General features: G+C 34.2%; 1 protein-coding gene across 1 annotated transcript in view; it reads left to right on the top strand.

Annotated features, from left to right (window-relative positions):
- Window positions 1–26,013, top strand: part of CCDC178 (coiled-coil domain containing 178) — a 342,837-nt gene that overhangs the window by 72,426 nt on the left and 244,398 nt on the right. Inside the window, exons 12-15 of the mRNA XM_019652065.1 lie at window positions 9,254–9,437; window positions 17,904–17,966; window positions 19,144–19,305; window positions 20,878–20,991. Coding sequence (XP_019507610.1) covers window positions 9,254–9,437; window positions 17,904–17,966; window positions 19,144–19,305; window positions 20,878–20,991 — 523 coding nt within the window. The remainder of the gene's footprint in view (window positions 1–9,253; window positions 9,438–17,903; window positions 17,967–19,143; window positions 19,306–20,877; window positions 20,992–26,013) is intronic.

Raw genomic sequence — 26,013 nt, 5'->3', positions numbered from 1 at the left:
TATTGGTTTACTTATTTGTTGTCTTTTCTCAGCTGAGCTGAGAAAATGCCTGTTTGAAGGCATTTTGTGTGTGTGTGTGTGTGAGTGAGTGTGTGTGTATTTCTCAATAAGTGTCAAATAAATGACATAATGAACTAAGGAGAGCTGAATATAAAAGTTTGTATCTTTATTTCTTTCTCTGCTTTGGTATTTTTGTGCTCCTATTCTCTCTGCTATGTGTTCTGATATCACAATTATTTGTTATATCTCTTTCTGCTCCAAAGTAATATTAATGGTTATTTATCTTTCCTATATTTGTCTTTTTTCTCTCATTGTTTTCCATCTCATTAAATCAGATAGCACCATAATAAAGATCCATGCTGTTACATACTTTTTAATTAACAAAAAACTATTAAATCATTTGTATGTGTTATTCAATGTTTGTAAGCACAATGTATATACAGTAAGTCCTCACTTAACATTGATACATTCTAAGAACTGCAGCAAAACGACATATAGCACAGGGAATTTTACCACAGGACAATTGATATAAACAGATTTAAGTCCCTACAGCATCTCATCAATATTATAACAGAATCACATTGAACGAAATGACATTATTTGAGGACCTGCTATATTATCCTCATGTTTAATCTTTATAACAACCTCGATGGTAGGTGTTATTAAGCAAATATTGCAGATAAGGAAATTGTATATGAAACCGTCCCCCAGTCACATAAAGACCTATCAGGATTTCAATGTACATCTGTCTGACTCCAAAATTTGTTTTTTTCCGCTTAGCAACACTGCCTCTCCTCCTCCATTGGCAAATCTCAGTTTCTATTTCTGATGTGTTACAGCAGACTGTGGACATGGTGTTTACCAACTACTTTAAAAAAAATGTCAAAAGCTCATTGCTTTATTCAATTCTCCATCCAGACATCTGGCTATAGCCATTGTTTTTCTCAAAAGACCTCTGTTTTTCTTACTCTCTGATTGATTGATTGATTGATTGATTGATTGATTGATTGATTGAATTATGTTAGTCTCCCATTTACCTGAGTCATCTTCTCCTTAGTCCCAGCTTCTTTTTTGCCTTAAGTTTAAAATATTTTAAAGCACATCACGGACACTCGTACGTCTAGTGAATACCCCAGCAAGCTTCTCCCAAATCTGGGCTGTTGTATATATACTAAGATTCCACTAAATGCCATCTCACCATTTGATGCCATTCCCAACTGTTACACTATTTGAATAAGTTACATAATTAATTCAGTATATGATTTATTGTCCATATTTAGTTCATTTTAAAATGGCAACATTAAAAGATAGACATCATATTTATTAACCGACTTTGTTCAGTACTGTGTGCATAAAAATACTTGCAAGATCTTTTAATGATAATGATGGTATGTGATTGTTTACCTTGTAGTAGCAGTGTAGAATTTGATAATTTTGTCTTTCAAATAAGCCAGCATCCACCAGAAATACACCAATTACATTTGGGACATATGACTTGAGCAAACAATTTCACTTGATTGCTTATTCACATGATAGGCAAGCTTCAGTAACCTACGTCAAGGAAAATGAACTGGTTTAAGATGATTTGAAATTGATTACTTTGGATTTAGTTTGCTTGAAGTTAACTGTGTGGTATAAATTTCAATATAGCCATTTTCTTACATTCAAGCTTTGTAAAATATTCTGAATATCTGCTTCTAATGCTCTACTGTACCTCAAGCAAGACAATGCCATTGTAACTGCAGTGATCCAAAGATGGGGTTGATAATCTAGAGAAATGAGCAAAAAAGCTATTGAACACAATAAAGACATACTGATATCTTCTATGAAATGTGTTTATCAAGAGGTAACAGGGTGGTGATTTATTTGTATAGATCACAATTATATTATTATTGAAGTTGTTAAACAGCCTGGAATACTTAGAATGAATCCACAGGGTACTGGGTTCTTCATACTTGTTTAGCTATATCTTACCAGCCTATTAATTTGAGTTACTTCACAGGTGTTTAGAATATGATTTTTTCAGCATTTAAAAGCAACTTTCGAATGAATATTCTTAAGCTATTTTGCTTTTATTTTACTTTTTAATTTTTCAGATATTAAAAAAGAATAGGGTACATGCACCATTCAGAATTAACTGCTCACCAATATGTTAGCCTACTTTACACTGTTTTTTTTTACGGATTTAAAATATTACAAATAAATCACCCTTCCCATTTCTATTCTATCGGAACCTGCCGATATGTCGATATGTCAAAAAGTCCTGAGGGGGGGAGTGAGGATTAATAAAAGAGACAGAAGAGAGAGTTACCGGGAGGACTCCAAATACTGAAGCCCCGAGTTTATTTTCCACCACCATTATATGCATCCAGGGTGTGTACAAAAAAGAAGGGGCAAATATGCATTACCTCATTCCAGAGTAATTCACTGATAATCCACTTAGAAACTTAAAGGTCAGTGGGGACAATTTCTTCCATAATCCCAGATAGCCATCTATCTTTATTGTGTCTCCCAAGGCACTGGCCATTCTCTCCACATACCTCAAGATTAAGCAAACACCCTCCAGGTGCAAGCAAAACAAGAAGCAAAACAAGTTATGCTTCAGTAAAGCCAGCCTGCATGGCTTCCAACACTATTCCTTCCCTCTGTAGTGGCAATCAGAACCTGATTTGGTCTGTATTCAGTACATACAAGAACTCGGATTCTCAGTTCTAAGACCTCCATATACTCAACGATCTTTTATCCCATCTCACACCAACCACCCTGTCTTATAGTTTTATCCTTCATCTTGTCATTTCCAGTAATGGAGTCACCATTGGTCTCCATTTAAAGAATCCCTTCTGACAATCAACATCACTCTTTCCTGCCTGCTTATTCAACTAGTACCGTCACTCCAACCTTATTTGACACTCTGTCATCACGACTACGTTTGTATATCCCACCGTCTTGCCTTCCTTCCTTTCTTTATAGAGCCTAGTTATATTTGGTCAAAATAAGTAATTATTTAAATAGCCTTCAGAATCTTGTTTCTGTGACTTAAAACACCTTATTATCAAACTAAACCAGAGTCACAGCAAATGAATGTGGCTAAAGTAAAATACAGGTGTGCTAATTAACCTCATCCTGGTTTGGTGGACCACAAAGGTTATAGAAAGTGAGGTCTCTTTATGAGACAAGAATACAAGATTATGAATACAGGATACCTACAGTCATTTCAATGCTGCTTGACAGAGAATGTGTTATATTAGAAAAAGAGGACGGTCTTAATAAATTTTGGTTAAAACATCTTATTTTTGCAAACTTTATAAAAACATATGACCATGTGAAAACACTGTTAGGGACGCTCAAAGGATCTTTCAAGGTATTGGAGTTAGGTAGAGGCCCTCATATTTAAGCTGCGTTAGCATCGCAATACATCCGCTGCTGAGTAGGACTTATATTCTATGACTACTCTTTGATTGTAAATCTCAAGTGACATTCAGCATTGCCAAGAAATTTCTAGACAATTCAGTTTTTCGGACAAGTGTTTCGTATTTTTCACTCTCTTCAATCCTAATGCCCACATCACCCTCATTTTAAGCTAATAATCTTCCCATGTACTTCATAGGGAACACAGATGCAATCAAATGAGAATTACCTCTTTCTCTTACCAGCCGATGTGCATGTCTGCCCATACTCTCTGTTCCCCTTTGTTACAATATAGTAAGACAAGCTGCTCCTATGTAGGAGTGCCCGCTACCCTGTGCTTGCCAAGTGGATGTCATTCTCACACTCAGGAGCTTTGCACCTACAATTAGCTCCTTTTTCCCATAAATCGTTATTATGTCTCCCAACTTTAATAGCACATGAACATTGCAAATATTGCCCAACTTAGAAAGAAGCAAACGCAAGCTAAAACAGCCCCGCATCCCAGCTCTTCCTTTCTGGTCTTTATAGCAAATCTTATTCATATACTTCTGTTTCCATGAGCGCACATTTCATTTTCTAGTCAACCCATTCAAACAAGGATTTGTATTAATGTATCATTTTCTAAATCCAAAGTCTTTTTTCCCATTAATTTGAAGATATTTTCCTTGTTTTCTTTCATTTAGTTTTTTTTTAATGGTATGTACTTAAGGTGTACATCATGATGATTTGATATACATAGTGAAATGATTACTACAGGCAAGCTAATTAACATATCATCTCATCACATAGTTACCTTTTTCTGTGTGTGATTAGACATCTGTATTTATTACAATATTAGTAACTATAATCACTATGTTTTACATCAGATCAGATCTCTAAACATCCATCTTTCATCTAGTTTTGCTTGATAATACATCTGATAGCATTTGGATATCATTTATTGAAGGTAATCTGTTTTTTTCTCTGGGGACTTTAGAATTTTCTCTTCCTATTTACAGTTCTGAAATTTCACAATTCCATGACTAGAGGTGCCTGTGTTTCCCTGTGTGTATTATATCCAGTTTAGCACTAATTAGGACATTTCAGTTTAATGTCCCATGTTGGTTTTCAGTGCTGGAAATTGTTCAGATATAATTTTGTTATGTACACGCCCTCTCTTCTATTTTTTTAAAACTTTTTAACTTTATTGAACTATAATTGACAAATAAAAGTACATATATATATATATATATATATATATATATATTTAAGGTGTAAAATGTGATGATTTGGCATATGTATATTTGTGAAATAATTATCACACCTTGCATAGTTGCTTTTTTTTTCTTTTGTGGTGACTATGCCTAAGGTTTACACTTTTAGCAAATTTCAAGTAAGCAACAATGTATTATTAACTATAGTCATTGTACTGCACATTTGATCCTCAGACTCATTTATAACTGAAGGCTTGTACGTTGGACCACTATCGCCCCCATTTTCACCACCCCTCAACCCTTGGTAACCAACATTCTACTCTCTGTTTCTATGATTTTTTTTCTTTTTTTTTTTTTTTTAAGATTCCACATATACGTGAAATGATGCTTTTCTGTCTTTCTCTGACTGTCCTCTAGGTTCATCCATCCTGTTGGAAATGGCCGGATTTCTGTCTTCCTAATTGCTGAATTATTTTCTTTATCCATTCATCTACTGGCAGCCACTTAGGTTGTTTCTATATCTTGGCTAATATAAATAATGTTGCACTGAACATGGGAGTGCAGGTATCTCTTTGAGAAACTGATTTTGTTCTTAAAATATATACCCAGAAGCAGGATTGCTGGATTATATGACAGTTCTATTTTTAATTTTGTGAGGAACCTCTCTATACTGTGTTTCATAATGGCTATACCAATTCACATTCCCAGCATTTGCTATCTCCTGTCTTTTTGATAAAAGCCATCCTAACTGGTGAGAAGTGATATCTTATTGTGCTTTTGGTTTACATGTCCTTGATAATTAGTGATGTTGAGCACCTTATCATGTACTTATCAGCAATTTTTGTGTCTTTGGAAAAATAACTGTTCAGGTCCTTTGACCATATTTTAATTGGATTATTTGGTTTTTTACCTATTGAGTGGTATAAGTCCCTTATATATTTTGGATATGAACCCTTATCACATAAATGGTTTGAAATATTTTCTTTCATTCTTTAGGTTACATTTTCAATTTATTGATTATTTCTTTTCCTGTGCAAAAGCTTTTTAGTTTGACGTGTTCCAGCTTGTTGATCTTAGCATGTTTTTTTGTGCTTTTGGTGTCATATGCAAAAAACAATTACTGAGACCAATATCGAGGAGATTTTTTTCTATGTTTTCTTTTACAAGTTTTACAGATTTACTTTTTGCATTTAAGACTCCAATCCATTGCAAGTTAATTTTTGTGCATGGTAAAAGTAGGGGTCCAGTTTCATCCTTTTGCATGTTGCTGTCCAGTTTTCCCAACACTATTGAAGAGACAATCCTTTCCCCATTGTATGTTGTTGGTGCCTTTATTCAAAGATTAGTTGACCATATGTACTTGGGTTTCATTCTGAGATCTTGGTTCTGTTCCATTTGTCTATGTTTTTGTTTTTATGCCAGTACCACACTGTTTTGATTACTATAACTTTGTTATATAGTTTGAAATAGGGCAATGTGATACTGCTAACTTTGTTCTTTCTCAAGATTGCTTTGGCTATGTGGGGTCTTTTATGGTTCTATACAAATATTAGGATTTTTTTATATCTATAAAGAAATGCCACTGGAATTTTGATAGATTGCATTGAACATCTATAGATCACTTAGGGTAATATGGACATTTAAAAATTATTAGTTAATCTAATCCATGAACACAGGATATCTTTTCATTTATTTGTCTTCCTTAATTTCCTTAGTCAGTGTCTTATATTTGTCAGTATACAGATCTTTCACCTCCTTAGTTCAATTTATCCTTAAATGTTTTAGTATTTTTTTAAAGTTTTTATTGGAGAATTGGGGGAGGGGAACAACACTGGGGAATTGGGGGAAGGGGAACAGACAAGTTGATGTCATTTTGTTCTTCAGTCTAGTTGTGGAGGATGTTGCTTCACTGGCCCATGTTGCTATTATCATTGCGCTCTTCCCAGATGAGGCAGATCTGTCGCCGGCCTCTGGACGGCCGCTCACTGTGGCTCTTGGCAGCTCATGCCAGCTGCCAGCCACACATGATAGCTTATGGCAGCCCACTGCAGCAGGGGCTGCAGCCTACACCATTGCCAGCGACTCATGGCAGCCCAGCTCCAGGTCGAGCTGTTGTTTGCCATCTTAGCTGTAGAGGGCAGTGTCACTGGCCCCCATGTGGGATCCAAAATGGGGCCCTGCTGCTCAGAGCTGGCGTCCCATGCCAGCTCTTAACCAATGCGCCACTTGGCCAGCCCTGTTTTAGTATTTTTGATGCTATTATAAATGGAATTGGTTTCTTTATTACTTTTTCAGACAGTTCATTGCTAATGTATAGAAATGCAACAGATTTTGTATGTTGATTTAGTATCCTGCGACTTGACTGAATTCATTTATTCTAACGGTTTTGGGGTGGGGTGTTTAGTTTTCTATATGTAAGATCATGTCACCTGCAAACAGAAAATTTTAATTATTTCTTCCTGATTTGGACACTTTTACTTCTTTTTCTTGTGAATGTTCCATCTAGCTGAGACATCCAGTACTATGTTGAATAGAAGTGGAAAGAATGGGCACCTTTGTCTTGTTTCTGATCTTAGAGTAAAATCCTTCAGATTTTAACCACTGAGTATGATGTTAAGTGTGGGCTTGTCATATATAACCTTTATTATGTTGGGGTATATTCCCTTTATAGCTGCTTTGTTAAGAGTTTTTGTCATAAATTGATGTCGCATTTTGTCAAATACTTTTTCTACATCTCTTGAGATGATCATATGATTTTTATCTTTAACTCTATGAGATGTTTTTATGATGTTTATCATTAATTCTATTAAAGTGATGTATCACATTTATCAGTTTGCATATTTGAAACATCCTAGCATCCCAGGGATAAATCCACATGATCGTGGTGTATGATTGTTTTATTGTGCTGTTGAATTCTGATTGCTAGGATTTTGTTGAAGATTTTTGCATCTTGCTCATCAGAGATATTGGCCTGTAATTTTCTGTTCTTGTAGTGTCCTTTTCTGGCTTTGGTATCAAGGTAATGCTGGTCTCATAAAACAAGTTTGGAGGTATTTTCTCCTCTTCATTTTTTTTTTAAGGTATTTGAGAAGGATTGGTATTAACTCTTTAAATCTTTGGTAGAATTCACCAATAAAGCCATCAGACTGTGGATTTTTTTTTCCATTGGGAGTTTTTGATTACTGATTCAATTTCCTTACTTATTGCTCTGTTCTGATTTTCTATTTCTTCATGATCCTGTCTTGGTAGGTTGTATGTTTCTAGGAAGGTATTCATTTCTTCTAAGTTATCCAATTTGTTGGCACATGATTGTTAATAGTAGCCTCTTCTTTTTATATCTATGATGTCAATGTATTGTGACCCCTTTCATTTCTGTTTTTATTTATTTGAGTCTGCTCTCTCTTTTTTCCTTAGTTATTGTAGCTAAAGGTTTGCCAATTTTACTTATTTATTTATTTTTTAAAACCCTTTTTCTGTTGATGTTTTCTCATGTTTTTGGTTTTTCCTTTGTTTCTTTTCTGAATGTTGTTGTTTGTTTCTTTTCTTCTCCTAACTTTGGACTTAGTTTGTTCTTATTTTTATAGTTCCTTGAGGTATAAAATTAGGTGATTTATTTGAGATCTTTTTTTTTAATGTAGGCATTTATCATTATAAACTTTCTTCCTAAAATTGCTTTTGCTGTATCACATGATTTTTTATGTGATGTTTCCATTTTCATTGTTTCAAGGTTCTTTTGATTTCTTCTTTACCCACTGTTTGATTTCTTGGTCTCTGAGCCTTTTCTTCCTAGTTCCCTACCTCCTAGCTTTTGTAAACTTATAGCTCCAATTAGTGAGTTAGTTCTTTTACAAACAAGTACAATTCATACAAACCCCTCCTATGATGCAGTAAACCTTGCTCTGGTAACCCATCAGGTGAAACACCTTCAGCCATTTTCACACTATTTCACCTCCACTCTTGCTTTACGTTCAAGTTCCATTTCTATTCTACAGAGATGGTTACCTCACTTATGAGTGTAGGTGTGTGTGTGTGTGTGTGTGTGTGTTTATTTCCTTCTTATATGCTTCAATGGTATATAGTTGAAACAAAGATGGTACCCAACCTGTACAGGAAACATAACTTGTTATTTTTCCATAATGACTAGTATTTCTCTGTGTTTTTGTGAATCTTATACTGACATTAATGTCTTACTTTTCCCCTCTATTAACTCTTCCCTTCATTATTGTTTTTCTTTCTGAGAGCTTTGTTTTAGTTATGGATTTTTCATTTGCTGAGTTTGCTTTCTCTTTTACTTATATTTATTTTATATTTGATTATTCTTAGTAGTAATATATAGCATTAGAAAGGATGGATTTATATAGAAGTGAATGAATGCTCTGAAAGCTGAGCATCAGGGATCCTAAGGCCATTCTTATTGATAAGCTTATTCTCCTGAGATTGAGCACAGCCTGACAACTAGGGGTAGGCAACAAAAGCAGAAAAATAAGTGGAATATTGGGAAATATTTTCTGTATTCAAGTTTTAGTTAAATATCTGGTTATTTTGTATTTCTGGCAACAAAAAAATGAACAGCCTTTTCACTATTCTTAAATATATTTGTCTCAATAGCTACTCTTTTGGAATAATCATATCAATATATATATTTTTTCCAGTATAGAGAAAAAAGCAGAGCTTGAGTCTGGAATCCAATCTTTGCTAAAACTGAAGTCAAAAAATGATGACCATCTTAAACAACTACACAAGGATGCTTTTCACATCGGTGCTGTTTTCCACCTAACCAGATCTAAAACAGAGGAATTAGAAGAGCAAATAACAGAAGGGAGAAGAAAATTCATGGTTTGTATCTCTGTGTTCTTCTTAGTTATGAAAAACAGTAATAAACCTGAACTTTATAGATTTAGTATTGATAATTAGATTTTGATTTAAGCTATAATAGTCTTTTAAAAAAGTTACTGCTTCTAATAAATCAGAAGAAAATCTCTTTTTGTCAGAGACCCAGCCTGAACAGAAGAGAAATGGGGCTCAGTGTAGCAAATCATCACTGTGTCTACTTTTTGCTATTACCATCTTTAAACTACCTAGAACACCAGAATAATGGTGTTTGGTTCAGCCTCATCCTCCATATATAATATATAGTAGTTCCTGTCTGTGGTAGAAAGAAGGAATGTTGGTAAGTGCCCATTGTAACCTTACCAATGCAAGAAAAGGGAGAACCTACATCAGGCCTGCAGAGCGCCAAGGCCTTCAGAGCACCAAGCAATTATTAGACCCCAGTATGCAGAAACAACTTCTCATAGGCCTCCAATCCATTCCTAACTGAGAGATACAATGAGTAGCCACTCCCTGCCATTTGGCATAGAGTGTAGCAAAATCAACTCCATTTCACCACACATTGGGATTTTAAGAGGCTATTTCTGGCCAGCACGCATCATACCCGCACATCTTCCATCTTTGGTATTTTCTTATTAATGATTTATTATGATCATGCAGTTATCTATAAAATAGAGAATCTGTATTCTATGTCCAAGCCCTTTAATATCACTATCTTAAGTGAAGACTTTTTATTGTCCTATCTAAATTTAGGTCACGTAGATTGTCTGCCAGTAAATGTTTCTATATTGAGACTGGGGTTTTGTTCCCACATGGAGTCCAGCTGTTGAACTGACTTAATGTATCATGCCTATGTCCCTTCCCATGGGTTGTTCAATGGGTTTGTCATATCTTATATATTCCAAAATTAATATGATAAAAATTATGTGTAATAAAAATGAATCTCAAAATTATTTTAAAGTCATAAGGCATGTGCTTACATATATATATATATATATATATATATATATATATACTTTAGCATGTATAATGATATGTTGATGTTTATAATTTTCTAATTTTTCGTTAATATGTGTTCTCTATGGCCATCAATTAATATTTTTATTGAGGATATCAGTGAAGACATCATCCATTGATTTGGCCATTTAGCATTGTGTTTTAATTTTTTTTTTCAATTGACAGGAACCCCTTGGTATCATTCACGTATTTTCTCATAGCTGTCACAACCTACCTTTAATTCTTTAGACATATTGCTTCACTAACCTGGGACACTCACTTATTAACAAAGCTGTTGCATTAAATTGTTTATTTTTTTCTAAATTTTTCTGATGCCATAAAGTTGTGCAAATTTGATGTGATTCCACTGTACTTTGCTTCGACAACCCAAAGCAGTGTCCTCCTGGCTTAGTTCAAGCAAAATTGAAAAAGTTGTTTCTCTACCCTGTGGTAGCTGAAAGATAACTAGAAAGAAGCAACAGAAAGAAATTAATCCTCATAGGAAATATTCCCCATTGCTAAACACTTCTAATCTCTGAGCTGAATATATAGGACATTCAATATCTGTAACGTACACATGCATATCTGTGTCAGAGTGGTGATTAATTAAAAATAAATTTCTAGATAGTCCTTTGATAATTCAGGTTTGTTGTATTTGGGTTTGTAGTTTCTACCTTTGTAATTATTCTGCTGTCTTTTACTGACTAATTAATGAAAATCTGTATAATTTTCAGAGTCAAGGCATCATGTTTCTCTTGTAGGCAACTTTGTGTATTTATTGATCCTGACTTGAAATTAGTTCTTAACCCATGCCTTCTGGAAAGTAATTGTAGCAACACCATCTCTGAGCGAGCTGTGAGAAATAAGCTTTTGAGGGGGAATTTCTGAATTATGTTCTCTCAAATGAATACATCTGTAAAATGACCAATAAATTTAGGCAGTCATAGACTCGAAACAACTCTGAACAGCATCTAGCAGTTTCTGGAATTTTCCAGATATTACAAATGATTTATCCTAATTTTAAATACTTTTAATCCCAATAATTGACCTTATCAGAAAAGATACAATTACCCAAGTCTCAGGACAAAATTAGCCAATAGTGATGCGAGATAAATCAATAAAAGTGTAATATGTATTCAAGTATGTTGTTGATGGAATGAACAGAAAATCATCCATTGTTGTCTGAAGAATGTGATATTGTAACTAAAAAAACCTTAAAAGCTATTTCATTAAACATTAACTACTATTAAATACTTCAGTAGAAGGCTTCTTTGCAAGCCTCAGGAATCTGGAGGGGTTTTTGTTTGAACATATTGGAATTTTGGTGGAAAGGTAGAACATCAAGCACTCTGATTCCAGTTTAAAATAATAGTACTAGAACTAAGCGGAAATAAATAAATATGTAAGTTTTGAGATTTATTTCTCGAATATGTGTTATTTAGAAATACAAGTTGGTTAGTTTTCATATATTTTGGGATTTTCTAGTTATCTTAGTGTTATTGATTTCTAGTTTAATTCCATTGTGGCCTGACAGCAGACATTGTACGATTTCCTAGTCTTTTAAATTTAAGGGTCATTTTTAGTGCTAGAAAAAAACAATGTGCTATGTCCTTAGAATGTAGGTACTCACTAAGTGCTTATGGAAAGCATGAATACAGTTCACATGTACTGGGAAAATTTAAATATACAGATTTCTCAGTAATAAAATAGTAGTTAACTATGAGTACAAGTAAATTTAAATTCAATTTTGAATTGAAAAAGTTAATGGGACTTCTGATTTTTTTTACTGGCTAAGGAAGAACATACTAGACTGACTTTACCAAAGATAACAACTTTAATTCCTGGACCTAAAAAAGAATACACTAAAAAGAAAGTCATAATGTATATTTCTGGGTTTGAGGATTCAGGTTATTTTAATTTCATGTTTTGTAATTTTAAAGTGTTTCTACAAAATATATATGAAACCTTCATAAAAACTTTCATAAAAAAAGAAACATAAAGTAGTGCCCTTGAGTTTATTATTAGATAGAACCAGGCTGGGCTACCACCTGGACTTTCTGTGAGGATACTGGCTACCAAAAAGTGCCGCAACATAGCCAGAGCTGCCCTGCCCCACTAATTCAATCCAGCCCCAATTTTGTTTTATGATTTTAACTTTTAATTTTACAAATTTTTTTGCTCTTTTCCTGGTCTTAGACATTAGATAAAAATATGATTTATCCAACTTTTTTCTCAGAGCCCCTTCTGTCACTGGAACTCAAATTGATGCTACTTCCTCCATTCTGATCTTAATCTGTTTACTCCCCTTTTCTCTGAACTTGAGTTTCTGGACACAACACTAACTGTTCCACACTTGTTTTCAGCAGTCCTTTGTCCTAGCAGTGTCTTGCAGTAGTATAGCTCTCTGCTACCACCTTCTGGTTTCTGAATGCAAAAGCAATGCAGCCGGTCAAAGGTGACTTCTTTTTAATGTGGGCTCTTCCCAGCATCTGAGATGCTGTCACCCCCTTCCCCTCGTCTTCTCTCAAGCTCTACAAAACAATCTTTTGATATCTTTTATCTCTTTTTCCCAAATCAGAATTAAGTAGTTGTGACAGAGATCTTAAGCCCCTAAAGCCTAAATTATTTACTCTCTAGCCATCTACAAGGAAAGCTTGTTTTCACCCCTGCTCTCATGTATTGCATTTATTTGTTATAACTTTTGAGCATCCTTTACTCTTAAAGAGTGCCCTACATTTAAAAAAATTGTCTTTCATTTTGTTGACATTTTTTAGAGCCTAAGCCAGTTACTTCGCAGAATTTTTCTCAGTATGGATTTATCTTTTTGTTTGCTCATGATTAGAATCAGATTAAACACTTGGCAGGCATATTACATAGTTATAATATTGTGTCAGTGAAATATATCCCAAAGCACATTGTATAAGTTTGTCTTATTACAAGTGACAGTAACTTTGCTCATTTGGTTAAAGTTGTGGCCAACAGATTTATCCATTTCCCTGTTGTAGTTAATAAGTACTCAGTTGAGTGATATTTTAAGAATATGCAACTGTCTTTGTTTCTAAAAAAAAATCACACAATAGTCTTAGCATCTATTGGTAGTTCTTGGTTGAATTTATTATTATAACAGTTATGAAATGGTGAGTTTTCTGGGCTTTCATTCTCTTTACAATGAATTGGCAATTTAAAGAACTGAAAAACCTGGTACAAATTGGGCCACGGGCAATCTTCTTTCAGTTCGTATTCAGGTACTTACGTCCTTGCCTTTCCTGATACCTCACCATTTCCCTATGTCTCAGGGAAAACGTCTTGCAGGCCTTGTTTTGTTGTCCATCCTCAAGATGCTGTTTACTAATGGGAATTTGTGTGATTATGATATTTTAACAAATCCTGAGTTTCCCATTATATACAGAGATTTTTTAAAAAAAATATATTTGTGAGTTTGAAAGAACCTGAAACTTTTACAGCTTAATTCCCCAACCCAGGAACCAAAAGCAATTTGTTTTGTTATTCGTTAATTCATTTTTTCAATAAATTATTCATTCAACACATACATGTGGGACAGAGTGCTGGATGCTGAGGGCAGAGGAGGGAGGTTGCTTCCAAGTGCTGTAGAATGTGCCCATGCTCCTGGGGACTGATACTTGTTGAATATTAGTCATGTGACAAATCCCACAACGTATATGAGTTCAATTTTCTCATCTTCGAATATGGAGAATTGTAGCTATGTCATTAGATGGAGACAATGATTAACACACACACACACACACACACACGCACACAACCTACAGGCAGCCCTCACTGTACACAGCACCAAGTTAACTGAGACGTGTGGATATCTGAGCCCATTTTGCATAATCCCGAAATGCATGAGTTTTAATTATCTTGGCATCTTACAAGACAAGGGCTACCTGTATGTGTGTGTGTGTGTGTGTGTGTGTGTGTGTATGTATAGATATTGAGAAGTTGCTATATTTCATTTGGGAATTTGCTATATTATATATAATATAAAAATATATATAAAAAACACTAGGTACACACACATATAAATTCTAGAAAGTTCCTTGGGATGTAACAAATTCTTAAAAGTGGTACCAATATTATTAAACCAGGAAATGTTTTTACAGCTGCTGTAGCTCTGTATCATTGCCCAGCCTTTCTTTTTGAGCATGTTCAATGATAGTGAAATCAGGATTTCCCTAAGAAGCCCACACTCTAGGTCCCTATGCTAAGAGTACAGTAATTTGTGCCCATATAACCCTGCTAGTGTTCTCAGCAGCCATGTGATTCATACTGCCTAATTAAAAGAGAGCATCTCTCCAGTGCTCAGAGCTTTCCCAGCAGATGCCATTTCAGAGCCAGCTATGGCATCACTGGCAGAGTGGCACCTCTTTAACACAAAGTCTCTGTTCCTTTCCCCCCAACCTGTGGCCCAGGTGCCTGAGTTACAAAATTGAACCCAGTTGCCTGGAAAGCCTCGCAGAAAGGGAAGCTTTGCGAGGCCAGAGGCACGTGCGAGGCGGAAGGCTGTACACAACATGTCTCCTCACGCTGAAGGATCCTCGTCCCTGAGGAATCTGATACGCTGACTCAGTCAGATCAAGTCCCTGGGCTCTCAGATCGTGTGGATTAGTGCCCTGGTTCCAACACGTGCTAGCTTTGTGTGTATTGGCAATTTATGTAACCTGTCTCATTTTCCCCATTTGCAAAAGGGTACTATAATAGTAATTTCATCAATTTCATTGTGACGTTAAAACAAGGTAATTATACATAGTAGGCATCTAATATGTTTAGCCATAATTATTATTGATAGTCACACTAATGGTAGTTCAGTCATTGAAGGGACTCATGATATTTCTTGGGGGACACAGCTGCCAAGATTCCCCTTCAGGAGTCAGTTAAGTCACTTTGCTTAAGGTCATTCCCCCTCTTGGGGCAGCTCACGTCTATGACTGATAAGTACAGGACTATAGTCTTGCCACTTTGGTCTGAGTTGGGACAAAGCCCAAGGTCCATTTTTACTCCAGGACTCCCCATGGAGTTGACTGAGATTGTTTATGGGGCTGCGTTGCCTTGTGGCTCAGCCTATGTTTCTGCCCAATCCTGTTTCCTTCCTCTCCCATCCTCTTCCTTTCTTCCTGTCCCACCCCCTCTTTAGTTCATCAGGAATTGATTACAAGTGCATTCCCTAACCAGGATCCTACACACCAAACCCCACCTCCGAGTCAGTTTTACGGAGCACACCACCTGTGACAACCAGATCGTAGGACAAATAATTCCCCTCCCTTACTCCGATGTTGCACTTCATGGCCTAAGACCTGTGAACAGCGCTCATCTTGCGTCAGCCTTTGGCATGTTCTAGGGCAGCGGTTCTCAACCTGTGGGTCGCGGCCCCTTTCGGGGTTGAAGGACCCTTTTACAGGGGTCGCCGGGTACTCAGTATGTGGGCGTATCTGCATGTTTTAGGGCATTTTGAAGGTCGCAGTAACTCAGTAGTTCTCCTGGGAACTGGTCAGCTTCTGGGCATTTTGCCAGTGCCTGGGTGGACCAATCATACTTCGAAGGAGGGGACAGCACCAAAGGAAGGCCTTGAGCATCTGGCCAGAAACATGCCCTGTGGCCTGTGTCTGGTATAAGGGTGAAATTGGCAGCCCAGCCGGTAACAGGTTACCTTCCCTCCTGGTTATCCATCGTTTGACCTTGGTCTCTGAGTCACAGAGGTTTAGGGGTAATAAACAGAGCTTGGAAGAGTTCCTTCCCCAAGGGGCTAAGAGTGAAGCTCCAGATGTTTCTCCTGTGGGAGTGCAGACTTGTTCATTGGTTACAGATTGAGTTGCTTTTGTACAGACATCCAGATTTCATAATTTTTTAGGGACTCTTTCTGTTCTTTTCAAAGACAACCAGTTGGTTTACTCTTGCAGCTTCAGACTCCTAGTCTATTTTATTATAATTGCTCATATGCTGCCTACAGTTTTTATTAGGCTTACAGCTACATGGTCTTTTTGTTTAATATTAATATCTCTAAGTTCAGGGACTTAAATTCATTTAAACAATGAATTACTCTCTTACTGGTTGACAATTAAATAAAACACTTTGAAGGATGAATGAATGGATTTTAAAGAAACAAACAAATCAATCCATATTGCAGCCAATGTAATGGTGCTAAAACATGCACCTTACTTAGCATCCTTCACTAATTTTCTTATCGTGCCTTAAAGATCCTACATAATGTGGTATAACTCATCTCAATACACACATACACACATACACACACACACACACACACACACATTTCACATTTTTTTCAATTAGTTTCAGACAAAGGTCAAATGTAGTATTCTGTTTTGGAATACTATATTTTTTCTCCAGTCTATAGAGGCATTTTTAATTTGGTTCCCCTTTGATTAAATGTTTAACAAATTGATAAAACCAGTACATCTGCCATCATGTTAGAAGAGGAAACTAATTTCATTTAAATTATCAAAAAATTTCATTGTATAAATTGGCTTTAGATGTATGTATATCCTTAGGTGAAATAGTATTATATATTAAAGTTATTACTTTCCTTGTCACATTTCTTTTTCCTTCTTTGGAGTTATTTTTTTACTTTAGGAGAGCACAATTTTGATGGGTTGCTACACCAAGAAAAGGAACAGTTGCAGGAGAGACTTACGGAGTTGTTTCTTTACATTGTCTCTGGAGACCTTGGGGTATGATGAGGGAATCTAGAATGAAGCACAGATCTTAGAGACATTTCTGAACCTCCGCTGTACCTCTGCAGAGGTATACATCACTTTAGAATAGGAAGACAGCCTAAATCCAAGCCTACACCTGTCTCAAATAAGGGGTTCCAAGGTGTATTCTAAAGCAGAAGGAATTTTTTGAATTATTTCCAAATCTGGTTATGTGATAATATATAACACAACTGTGAAGAGTTTAAAAACTCTTTATCCAAGTAACAGAAAGAAGGCTTTTCCAAATATTTTTTGCCCACTAACTTTCAAGGAATGATTAAAAAAAAAAAATGAAAAGAGAGGAAGAAAGGAATCGTCCTAGCCAAAGGCAGAATCTGATCACATTTTGCAAACTTCAAACTTGAATTGTATCTACCTTGTTTTCAAAGTTGAATGTGCTCATTCTGGAAAGTAATATTAAAAACAAACTGATAGTTTTTAAAAAGAGGATTTGAAGACTGTCTAGTTTGTCCTTTTTGATTACCTGGATATTTTAGCTCAGAGTTATAAAGTACAAAGTGAATTGAACTGAAACTCTGTATTCTATTTCGTGGTCTTGTGTCACTTCCTAATTTTGCCTCAAATAACACCAGGCTTTCTTGTTTGTTTGTTTACAATATTCAATTTGTAATGAATATTTTACTCTTTATTATAACATAAATAAAATGTATCTTCTGTTAGCAATTGTCTTTAAAAATATTTTCTGATATTCTATAAAAAAAACCTTTTAAAAAATGTTTTGTAGGGTAGAGAAGATTTCTTGAAAAAACTCACTCGAGCTGAACTGGTTGATGGAACAATAATTCAGGTAATCCTAATTTACTTTTAATATTTTATTCTTCCTTTAATTTGCATTTTACTTAGCATTTCAAATTTGTCTGTAATGAGGCATCTTTTTACTACTTGGTTTGCAAGCCAGCAGTTTTCTCTCCTTAGCTGATGACAGTTGCCCTCTCTGTACAACTAGCAGTGTCTGATCATGCATAAAGAAACTGACCTCCCATACACATATCTCATTTCGTGGCTTAATGGGAATTTCTGCCAGTCTAGTAAAAGGGCAGTGGGATCTTATTCCTAAGTGTCTCTTTAGTTTGTTTTCTGATGATATGTTTTCTTTACTTTTAGTGTCTTTCAAATGAATTTCTTTAACACACACACACACACACACACACACACACACACACGCGCGCACACACACACACACACGAAAACCTATGATCTTTCTATATAAGACATTTGAAACTAATACATTATTGCTCATAAAATCAATTTAATTTTTTTATCTTTACACCACCTGCATGTCCTTTGGAACCCAAGTGACTATTTTGATCCTTGACATCTTTCTAGAATGACTCTTCTTCAAAAATACATAAGTATTTGAAATTATTGTTACATGAAAAAAAAATTAAGAGGCAAAACAACCCAAAACAGTGTTATTTTTAAAGATTACTTGAGATAATCTGCACCTCTGGTCCTCTTTGAAACAAAAACAAATTTTGAAATTTGTTCCGTTAGAAAATTTGACATTTTCAAATATATAAAGCAATGTTTTTCTACTTCTATATGCTTGAAAATACCAAATTTCCTAATTTATTTATACGTCTATTCAATAATTCTGTAATCTTCCAATGCTTTTTGCTTAATACTTTGTTCTTGACTTCTTGTTCGTTGGTTTTATCTGGTCTTAGATTTCAGGAATTACATATATTTCAATATTTGTTGTTAGTGTGTTCTATAACCTCATTATCTCCCAATACTTAAGAATTTTTTATTTTTATTGCCGATTAATTTTTTCTCTCATAATTTTTCTAGTAAGAAGTGCACCCTCTAAATATACCATATTCATACCTATTACTTTTTATGGTGGCATTTATTTTTTTGATTTTCAAATAACAGCAAGTATCTCTGCCTGGTGCAAGACAGAGGCTCAATAAACATTTAGGTAATTAATAACTGAATGAATTTTTTTAAATCTTTGCTGGCAGAACAGAATGTATGGCCTGCAAGAGGAACAGGAACTTTTGAAACAGGATTTGATGCAAAAGAAAGCAATGTATTCCCTAATCTTGGCAGAAATAGAGGCACCTCTGCTTCAAATGGAAGAAGATGCTGTAAGAATTAAAACTCTCCACCAAGAACATTCTGATGTAAGCATTTATAATGAATCTGGAAACTAATCTGCAGGAATATTTAGGTTGATAAATCATGTATATGATTTTACATTACTACTTGGAAAATTAGGATTTCACATAGGAAGACATAAAATCACAGACAGAATAAGTAACTATTTCATTAACCACACAGCTGATCTACAGGGGAAGTATATAGCAAGACCATTAATGCTATTACCTGGAACCTTGTATGCTATCTTAGAGTGTACTTAAGAAAAGCAGTTTTCAAATGGGTGAGTAGTGATTTATTTGCTATGATTTCCCACTATGGTAAATTTAATTCAGAGTTTCACTGCTCGTTAATAAAATGCTAAAGCTATGTTTACTCAAATATAAAATATAGTGCATCTTGACATTTTCATGGTAAATTTTTGATGCATGTGGAAAAGAGCTAGGATGAAAAATAAAGCAAATGTCGATAAAATATTTTCAAAACAACAAGTTCATGGCAGTAACTGATATTACTAGCCCTTCCCAAAGAAAAATTTAGTAGAAAAAATATGTATACATCATGTCATTAGTCTTTTGAAGAAGTAGAGGGTGTGGTAAGAGTTATACATTCTTGTCTTTAGCTGCAAGGAGTACATATATATTAATATTATTCATTTGGGCCATTTTGACAGGATTGTTTATTCATTGCAATTTGTGATGTAACTTTATATTCTTAGTCTTAAATAATTTTCAAAATTTATTTTAAAAACCTTATGATTTGCAAAATGTTCCTATTATGAAAGTTTATTTTGATCATCAAAGCTTCCCTAAGAAATAGGTAAGGGAGAGGGAGAGTTTATCTGTATCATAGACTTGATAAAACCTGGGCCTGAATGCATGAAGCAACACATACAATGCCATAAAGCATGGAAACAACACATGCTGAGTATATTATGCTACTTAAGACTTCCAAATGCTTATCCTAGAGCTCATATGATGAATATAATACCGGTGCTAATACCTAGTGAGATAAATGATTTTAATAATGGCTCCTTCTTATATTAATGATGGAAATTTATTAATTGCATCAAAAGCCTCAGTATAATCATCTGAATATGATAATGAATTCCAGAAAAGATGAATGACTTTTATTTCCTCTTATTTTATAATAGCCATTGTTTTATATCTTCTTGTAGTTCAGTAATCATTTGTTTTTATTAAACTTTAATAGTTTATGAATTATAAGAACTATTATTTTAGCATAAATTTTTGGGAAGAATATATTTTTATGCACTTTCTGTAATGATTACTGACAATTTGTATTTGGAATTTTAAGTTTTCAAATATTGTGATGAAAATTTATAATTTTGATGTGAGTTTATTAATGTTTGTTACTTAGCTAAAATTATAAGATATTAGTTTTCTCTAGTAATGCAAATTGAGCACTGAGATTGTGTATATCATAGTATGTTTTTGTAATTCATGTGTGGTGGCCCTTTCTCTTTCTATTAAAATATATATTGTTATTATTAAAATAGTCACTTAGGAACTATTTGATCTAAACCAGGATAATTGGATTGTAAATGCTACACATCTTAATTTCTGAATGTCTTCTAGGCACTAAAGCACATAATTGGGAAGAGAGAACATGTTAAAAGAAATGTGGAAAGAACAAAGAAAAAATTGCGAAGAAAGGGGAAGAAAACCCAAGAAGCGCTAATAAAAACTGAAGTAAGAAATTTAATATGAAAAAAAATTTTGAATTTATACCCTGTTTATGTCAGTGAAAACTATTCATGAAAATTTAATTTTAGATGGATACATCTCATTTCTAATTGGTTGCACTAAGTTGATTCCCCATGTGCACGCATGCACACGCACACACACACACAGATACACAGAGTCTCTCTGTATGTTTATTTTTTCTCTCTTACAGTGTCTTCCCCACTGATCTAATGTAGCCCCCATTACCTTTTGTACAAAGTACAGGCAGAAATCTGTCCTGTACTAGGTAGTACCATGTTTCTACAGATGAGACCAATCTATAGACTGAAATTTTGTTAATATCTGGCATCTAAATTTTACCCTCAGACTGGTATGTAGGCAGCATGAATAAATAGCTATTTATCAAAAGGCTTCAGGGATTTTTTCCAAATTAGAAATATCTACTCCCTGAAAATCTTTTCATCTAAGAATCTGTCTTTAGAGAACCATTGGATATGGGGAAGTGGAGATAGTCCACTATCTTTAACTTGCTATCCTCTGGATATATTTCAAAGGTAGCTCTAATAGGATTCATGGGTGGATAACATGTCGGCTGTGAGATAGAGATGTTATTATATCATTTAAAAAAAGTTTGCCCTCTGCTAGGCTGCAAAATAAATATAGAAAATATTACCACAAAAAATCATAATAATTATAATAATAATAACAGATTATTAATATGTTGCATGTTTTCTATATGCCAGGCATTGTTCTAAGTGCTCAGACATATTAACTCATTTCATCTCAATGATAACTCTATGAAGAGTGCACTGATCTTATCTCCATTCTACATTTGAAGCATCTGATGCCTTGTTTTCTAATTAGTTTGTTCAGTTTCACACAGCTCATTAGTGTGGAGTTGAGAGTCACCATATTTGGCACTGGCACTGGAATCTATGCTCTTAACCATTACATTATACTGATCAAAGCTTACAGGTTACGTTTATTGACCACAATGAAGTAAAATCAGAACTGAATAACAAAAAAGACAGCCAAAAGAAAAAAATTATGTAGACTACTGGAAATATTCTTTTAAATCACATTTTTATTATTACTATGCCTCTGTGTTAAGGAATATTTAGAAAAAAATTACCATATATTTAATGACTATTAATTATGATAAATGACTGATGATAAGCTATACAGCAAAATAGATAGAATGGGCCAAAATGATACTTTTGTATTACCAATACCTTATTTTGGTTAGAAAAACTAAAAGTGTTTGGCATATGTATTAAGGAAAAAAGAGAAGAAATAGAAATTAACATCCATAGAAAAAAATGAAAAGAAACATAATTCTATATGGAAGTGAAGGAAAGAATGCTATTTTGCATAGTAATTTGTTATAAAATCTAGATGATGTATGTAATTTATTTATAAAATAAAAATGATGAAAACTGGGTGAAATAAAAAAAACCACAATAATAGATCAATAAGTATTGAATGAATTTAATTTGTCCAAACTCTACCACTAAAGGCAATCACAAGCCCAGACATTTTATAGGCCTTAAGGCCAGGTACACACCATAAGAAAGAATGGAAAGCTTTCAAATTCATTTTATAGTAATATAACCTTGAAAACATAAATGAAAAATATTAGCATAAAAAAGAAATCTATAGGCGATCTCACTTATGAATATAGATGACAAATTCTTAAATAGATCAACAAATTGAATTTTATAATATGCTAAAAAGAATGTACTAGCAAAATAAGATTTCTTTGCAGAATGTGAGGATTATTCAATATAAAAATTGTATTAATATAATTCACTACATTTGTAGAAATGAAAGATAATCAGCTGAAAATATTTGCTAAAACTCTACAACCACTAGTGATTTTTAAAATGACTCTTAACTGTCTAAAAACAGAGTGAAAACATCTTTGTCTTGATAATGTGTTATAGTTTATCTACTCGTATTTTCCATCAAATATCATAATTAATCATGAAACATGAAAAGTATTTTCATTAAAATCAGGAACAAAACATTCATACCATCTCTTACTGCTTATATACAATACTTAGCACACGATTGGTATTGATAACAAATTATTTGTCATATATCACAAAAGATAAAACGTGTTCAACACTACCATAGAAAGCCACCACAGTTCTTATGGCCATATCTGAATATTAATTTCAAGAATATTAACTAAAACTTGCCAAAGGTGACATATCTAACAAATATAAACAAATTCCAAGAAAATATGGCTGAATATTGTGTGTCTGTGCTCTATATTGTAGAAGGTGCTAGGAATTGGTGGGTTAGAAAAGAAGTGTTAATTTTACTTGTCCTTCAAATGAATTTGTCTTTCCAGTTCCTATTGAGCACTTTAAATATATTAAATATTGCTGGAAGTTGCTGGAGTTGGGGAAGTAAAAGGAGAACTTGATTACCTCAAGAAGCACATCATTTTATTGGAGAGCAGACAAGGAAAAGACAGCATTAATACATTGTGAGCAGAGTCGTGACAGCAGTATAATGGGATGAGAGAGGGTCCTAGAGAAGGAAACTGAGGGAATCTGGGATGGTTTTTCAGAAGAGGTGAGGTGTAAGAATGAGAATTTCTAATAAAGTAAATGGAGGTTGGATACTTGCCTTGTCATAATTTTGAAGAGAATAGAGATAGTATACACACAAATCCTAGAAGAATAATTGGCACAAATGGTATCCAGAGAAAAGCAGATATATCCATACTCATATCAGAAAAAAACAGACTTCAAGACAAAAAAAGATAACAACAGACAAAGATGGACATTTCGTAATGATAAAAGGGGACAATACAACAAGAAGACATAACACTTATTAATATATATACCCCCAGTCAGGGAGCACCAAAATATATAAAGCACCTACTAACAGAACTAGAGGAACAAATTGACCAAAACACAATTAATTATATTAGGGGACCTAAATACAACATTGATAGCTATGGATAGATCATCCAAACACAAAATCAGTAAGGAAAAATATCAGCTTTAAATGACACATTATACCAAATGGACATAATTGACATTTATAGAGCACCTTGTCCTAGAATACCAGCCTATACATTCTTTTTTAGTGTACATGGAACATAAGGATAGACCACATGTTGGGACATAAAACTAGCCTCAGCAAATTTGAAAAGATTAAAATCATAACAAGCACATTCTCTGATCACAAGGCTCTGAAATTGGATACCAACTACAAAAAGAAAGCAGTAAAAACTATAACTATGTGTAGATTAAATAACATGCTATTAAAGAATGAATGGGTCAAAGAAGAAACAGAGAGAAGGATCAAAAGACGCATAGAAACAAATGAGAATGAAAATACATCCTGTCAAAATTATTGGGATGCACCGAAGCAGTAACAAGAAGGAAAATAATATCATTACAGGCCTATCTCAAGAAATAAGAAAAATCCCCCCAAAGCAATCTAACATTACACTTTAAAGAACTAGAAAAAGACAAATGAAACCCAAAGTCAGCAGAAGAAAGGAAATAATAAAAATTAGAGCAGAAAAAATGAAATGGAGAACAAAAAGACAATAGAAAAAAATTAATGCAACAGAGAGCTGATTCTTTAAAAAGATTAATAAAATTGACAAACCCTTGGCTAGACTTACAAAGATAAAAAGAGAAAAGACACAAATAAACAAAATCAGAAATGAAAGAGAAGTTACCACAGATACCACAGAAATACAAAGGATCATACAAGAATACTATGATGGACTATATACTACCAAATTCAGTAACCTAGAAGAAATGGACAAATTCTTTGAAACATATAGCCTTCCTACACCTAATTATGAAGATCTGGAAAATCTAAATGGACTGATAAACAGTAAGGAAATTGAATCAGTCATCCAAAACCTTCCCAAAAGAAAAATTCCAAGACCAAATGGCTTCACCAGTGAATTCTACCAAACATTCAAAGAGGATCTAATACCTGTCCTCCTCAAATGAAAGGAACAAGGCAAACATAAAGAAAGTAAACCTCATAGACAATAGTTTTGTGGTTACCAGAAGGTAAGGGGGTGGGGGTGGGGGTGGATGAGGGTAAATGGGATCAAATATCTGGTGATGGAAGGAGAACTGACTCTGGGTGGTGAGCACACAATGTGATATATAGAAGATGTATTACAGAATTGTATACCTGAAACCTATGTAACTTTACTAATAATTGCCACCCCAATAAACTTTAATTAAAAAAAAAGAAGAGGCACTACTTCCTAACTCATTTTATGAGGCCAATATTACCCTGATACCAAAACCTGGTAAGGATAACACAAAAAAAGAAAACTACAGACCAACATCTCTGATGAATATGGATGCAAAAATTTAAACAAAATTCTAGCAAATCAAATGCAACAATACATTAAAAAGGTTATACATCACCATCAAGTGGGGTTCATTCCAGGGACCCAAAAGATGGTTTAACATAGGCAAATTGATCAATGTGATACACCACATAAACAAAATAAAAGATAAAAATCATGATTACATCCCTAGATGCATAAAAAGCACTTGACAAGATACAATATCCATTTATGATTAAAACACTTAATAAAATGGGTATACAAGGAAAGGCCAAATATGACAAACCCTCAGCTAAAACTGAAGCCTTTTGCTGTATGTTCAGAAACAAGACAGGGTGGCCCCATATTACCACTGTTATTCAACATAGTTTTGGAAGCCCTAGCCAAGGCAGTCAGGCAAGAGAAACAAATAAAGGCATCCAAATTGGGAATGAAGTTAAATTTTCTTTTTGCAGATGACATGATTTTTTATATAGAAAACCCTAAAGACTCCACCAAAAAGCTATTAGAAACCATAAACAAATACAGTGAAGTTGCTGGCTAAAAAATCAATGTAAAAAATCCATTGCATTCCTACATACTAACAATTAAATCTCAGAAAAAGAAATGAAAAAACAATTCCTTTTGCAATTGCAACAAAAAGAATAAAATACCTAGGCATAAACTTAACAGAAGATGTGAAGAAC

The sequence above is a fragment of the Hipposideros armiger genome, unplaced genomic scaffold, assembly GCF_001890085.2.
Source record: "Hipposideros armiger isolate ML-2016 unplaced genomic scaffold, ASM189008v1 scaffold_173, whole genome shotgun sequence".
In the NCBI taxonomy this organism is placed as follows: domain Eukaryota; kingdom Metazoa; phylum Chordata; class Mammalia; order Chiroptera; family Hipposideridae; genus Hipposideros; species Hipposideros armiger.
The sequence above is the reverse complement of the archived record's forward strand: the minus strand, read 5'-3'. Positions and strand labels throughout refer to the sequence as shown.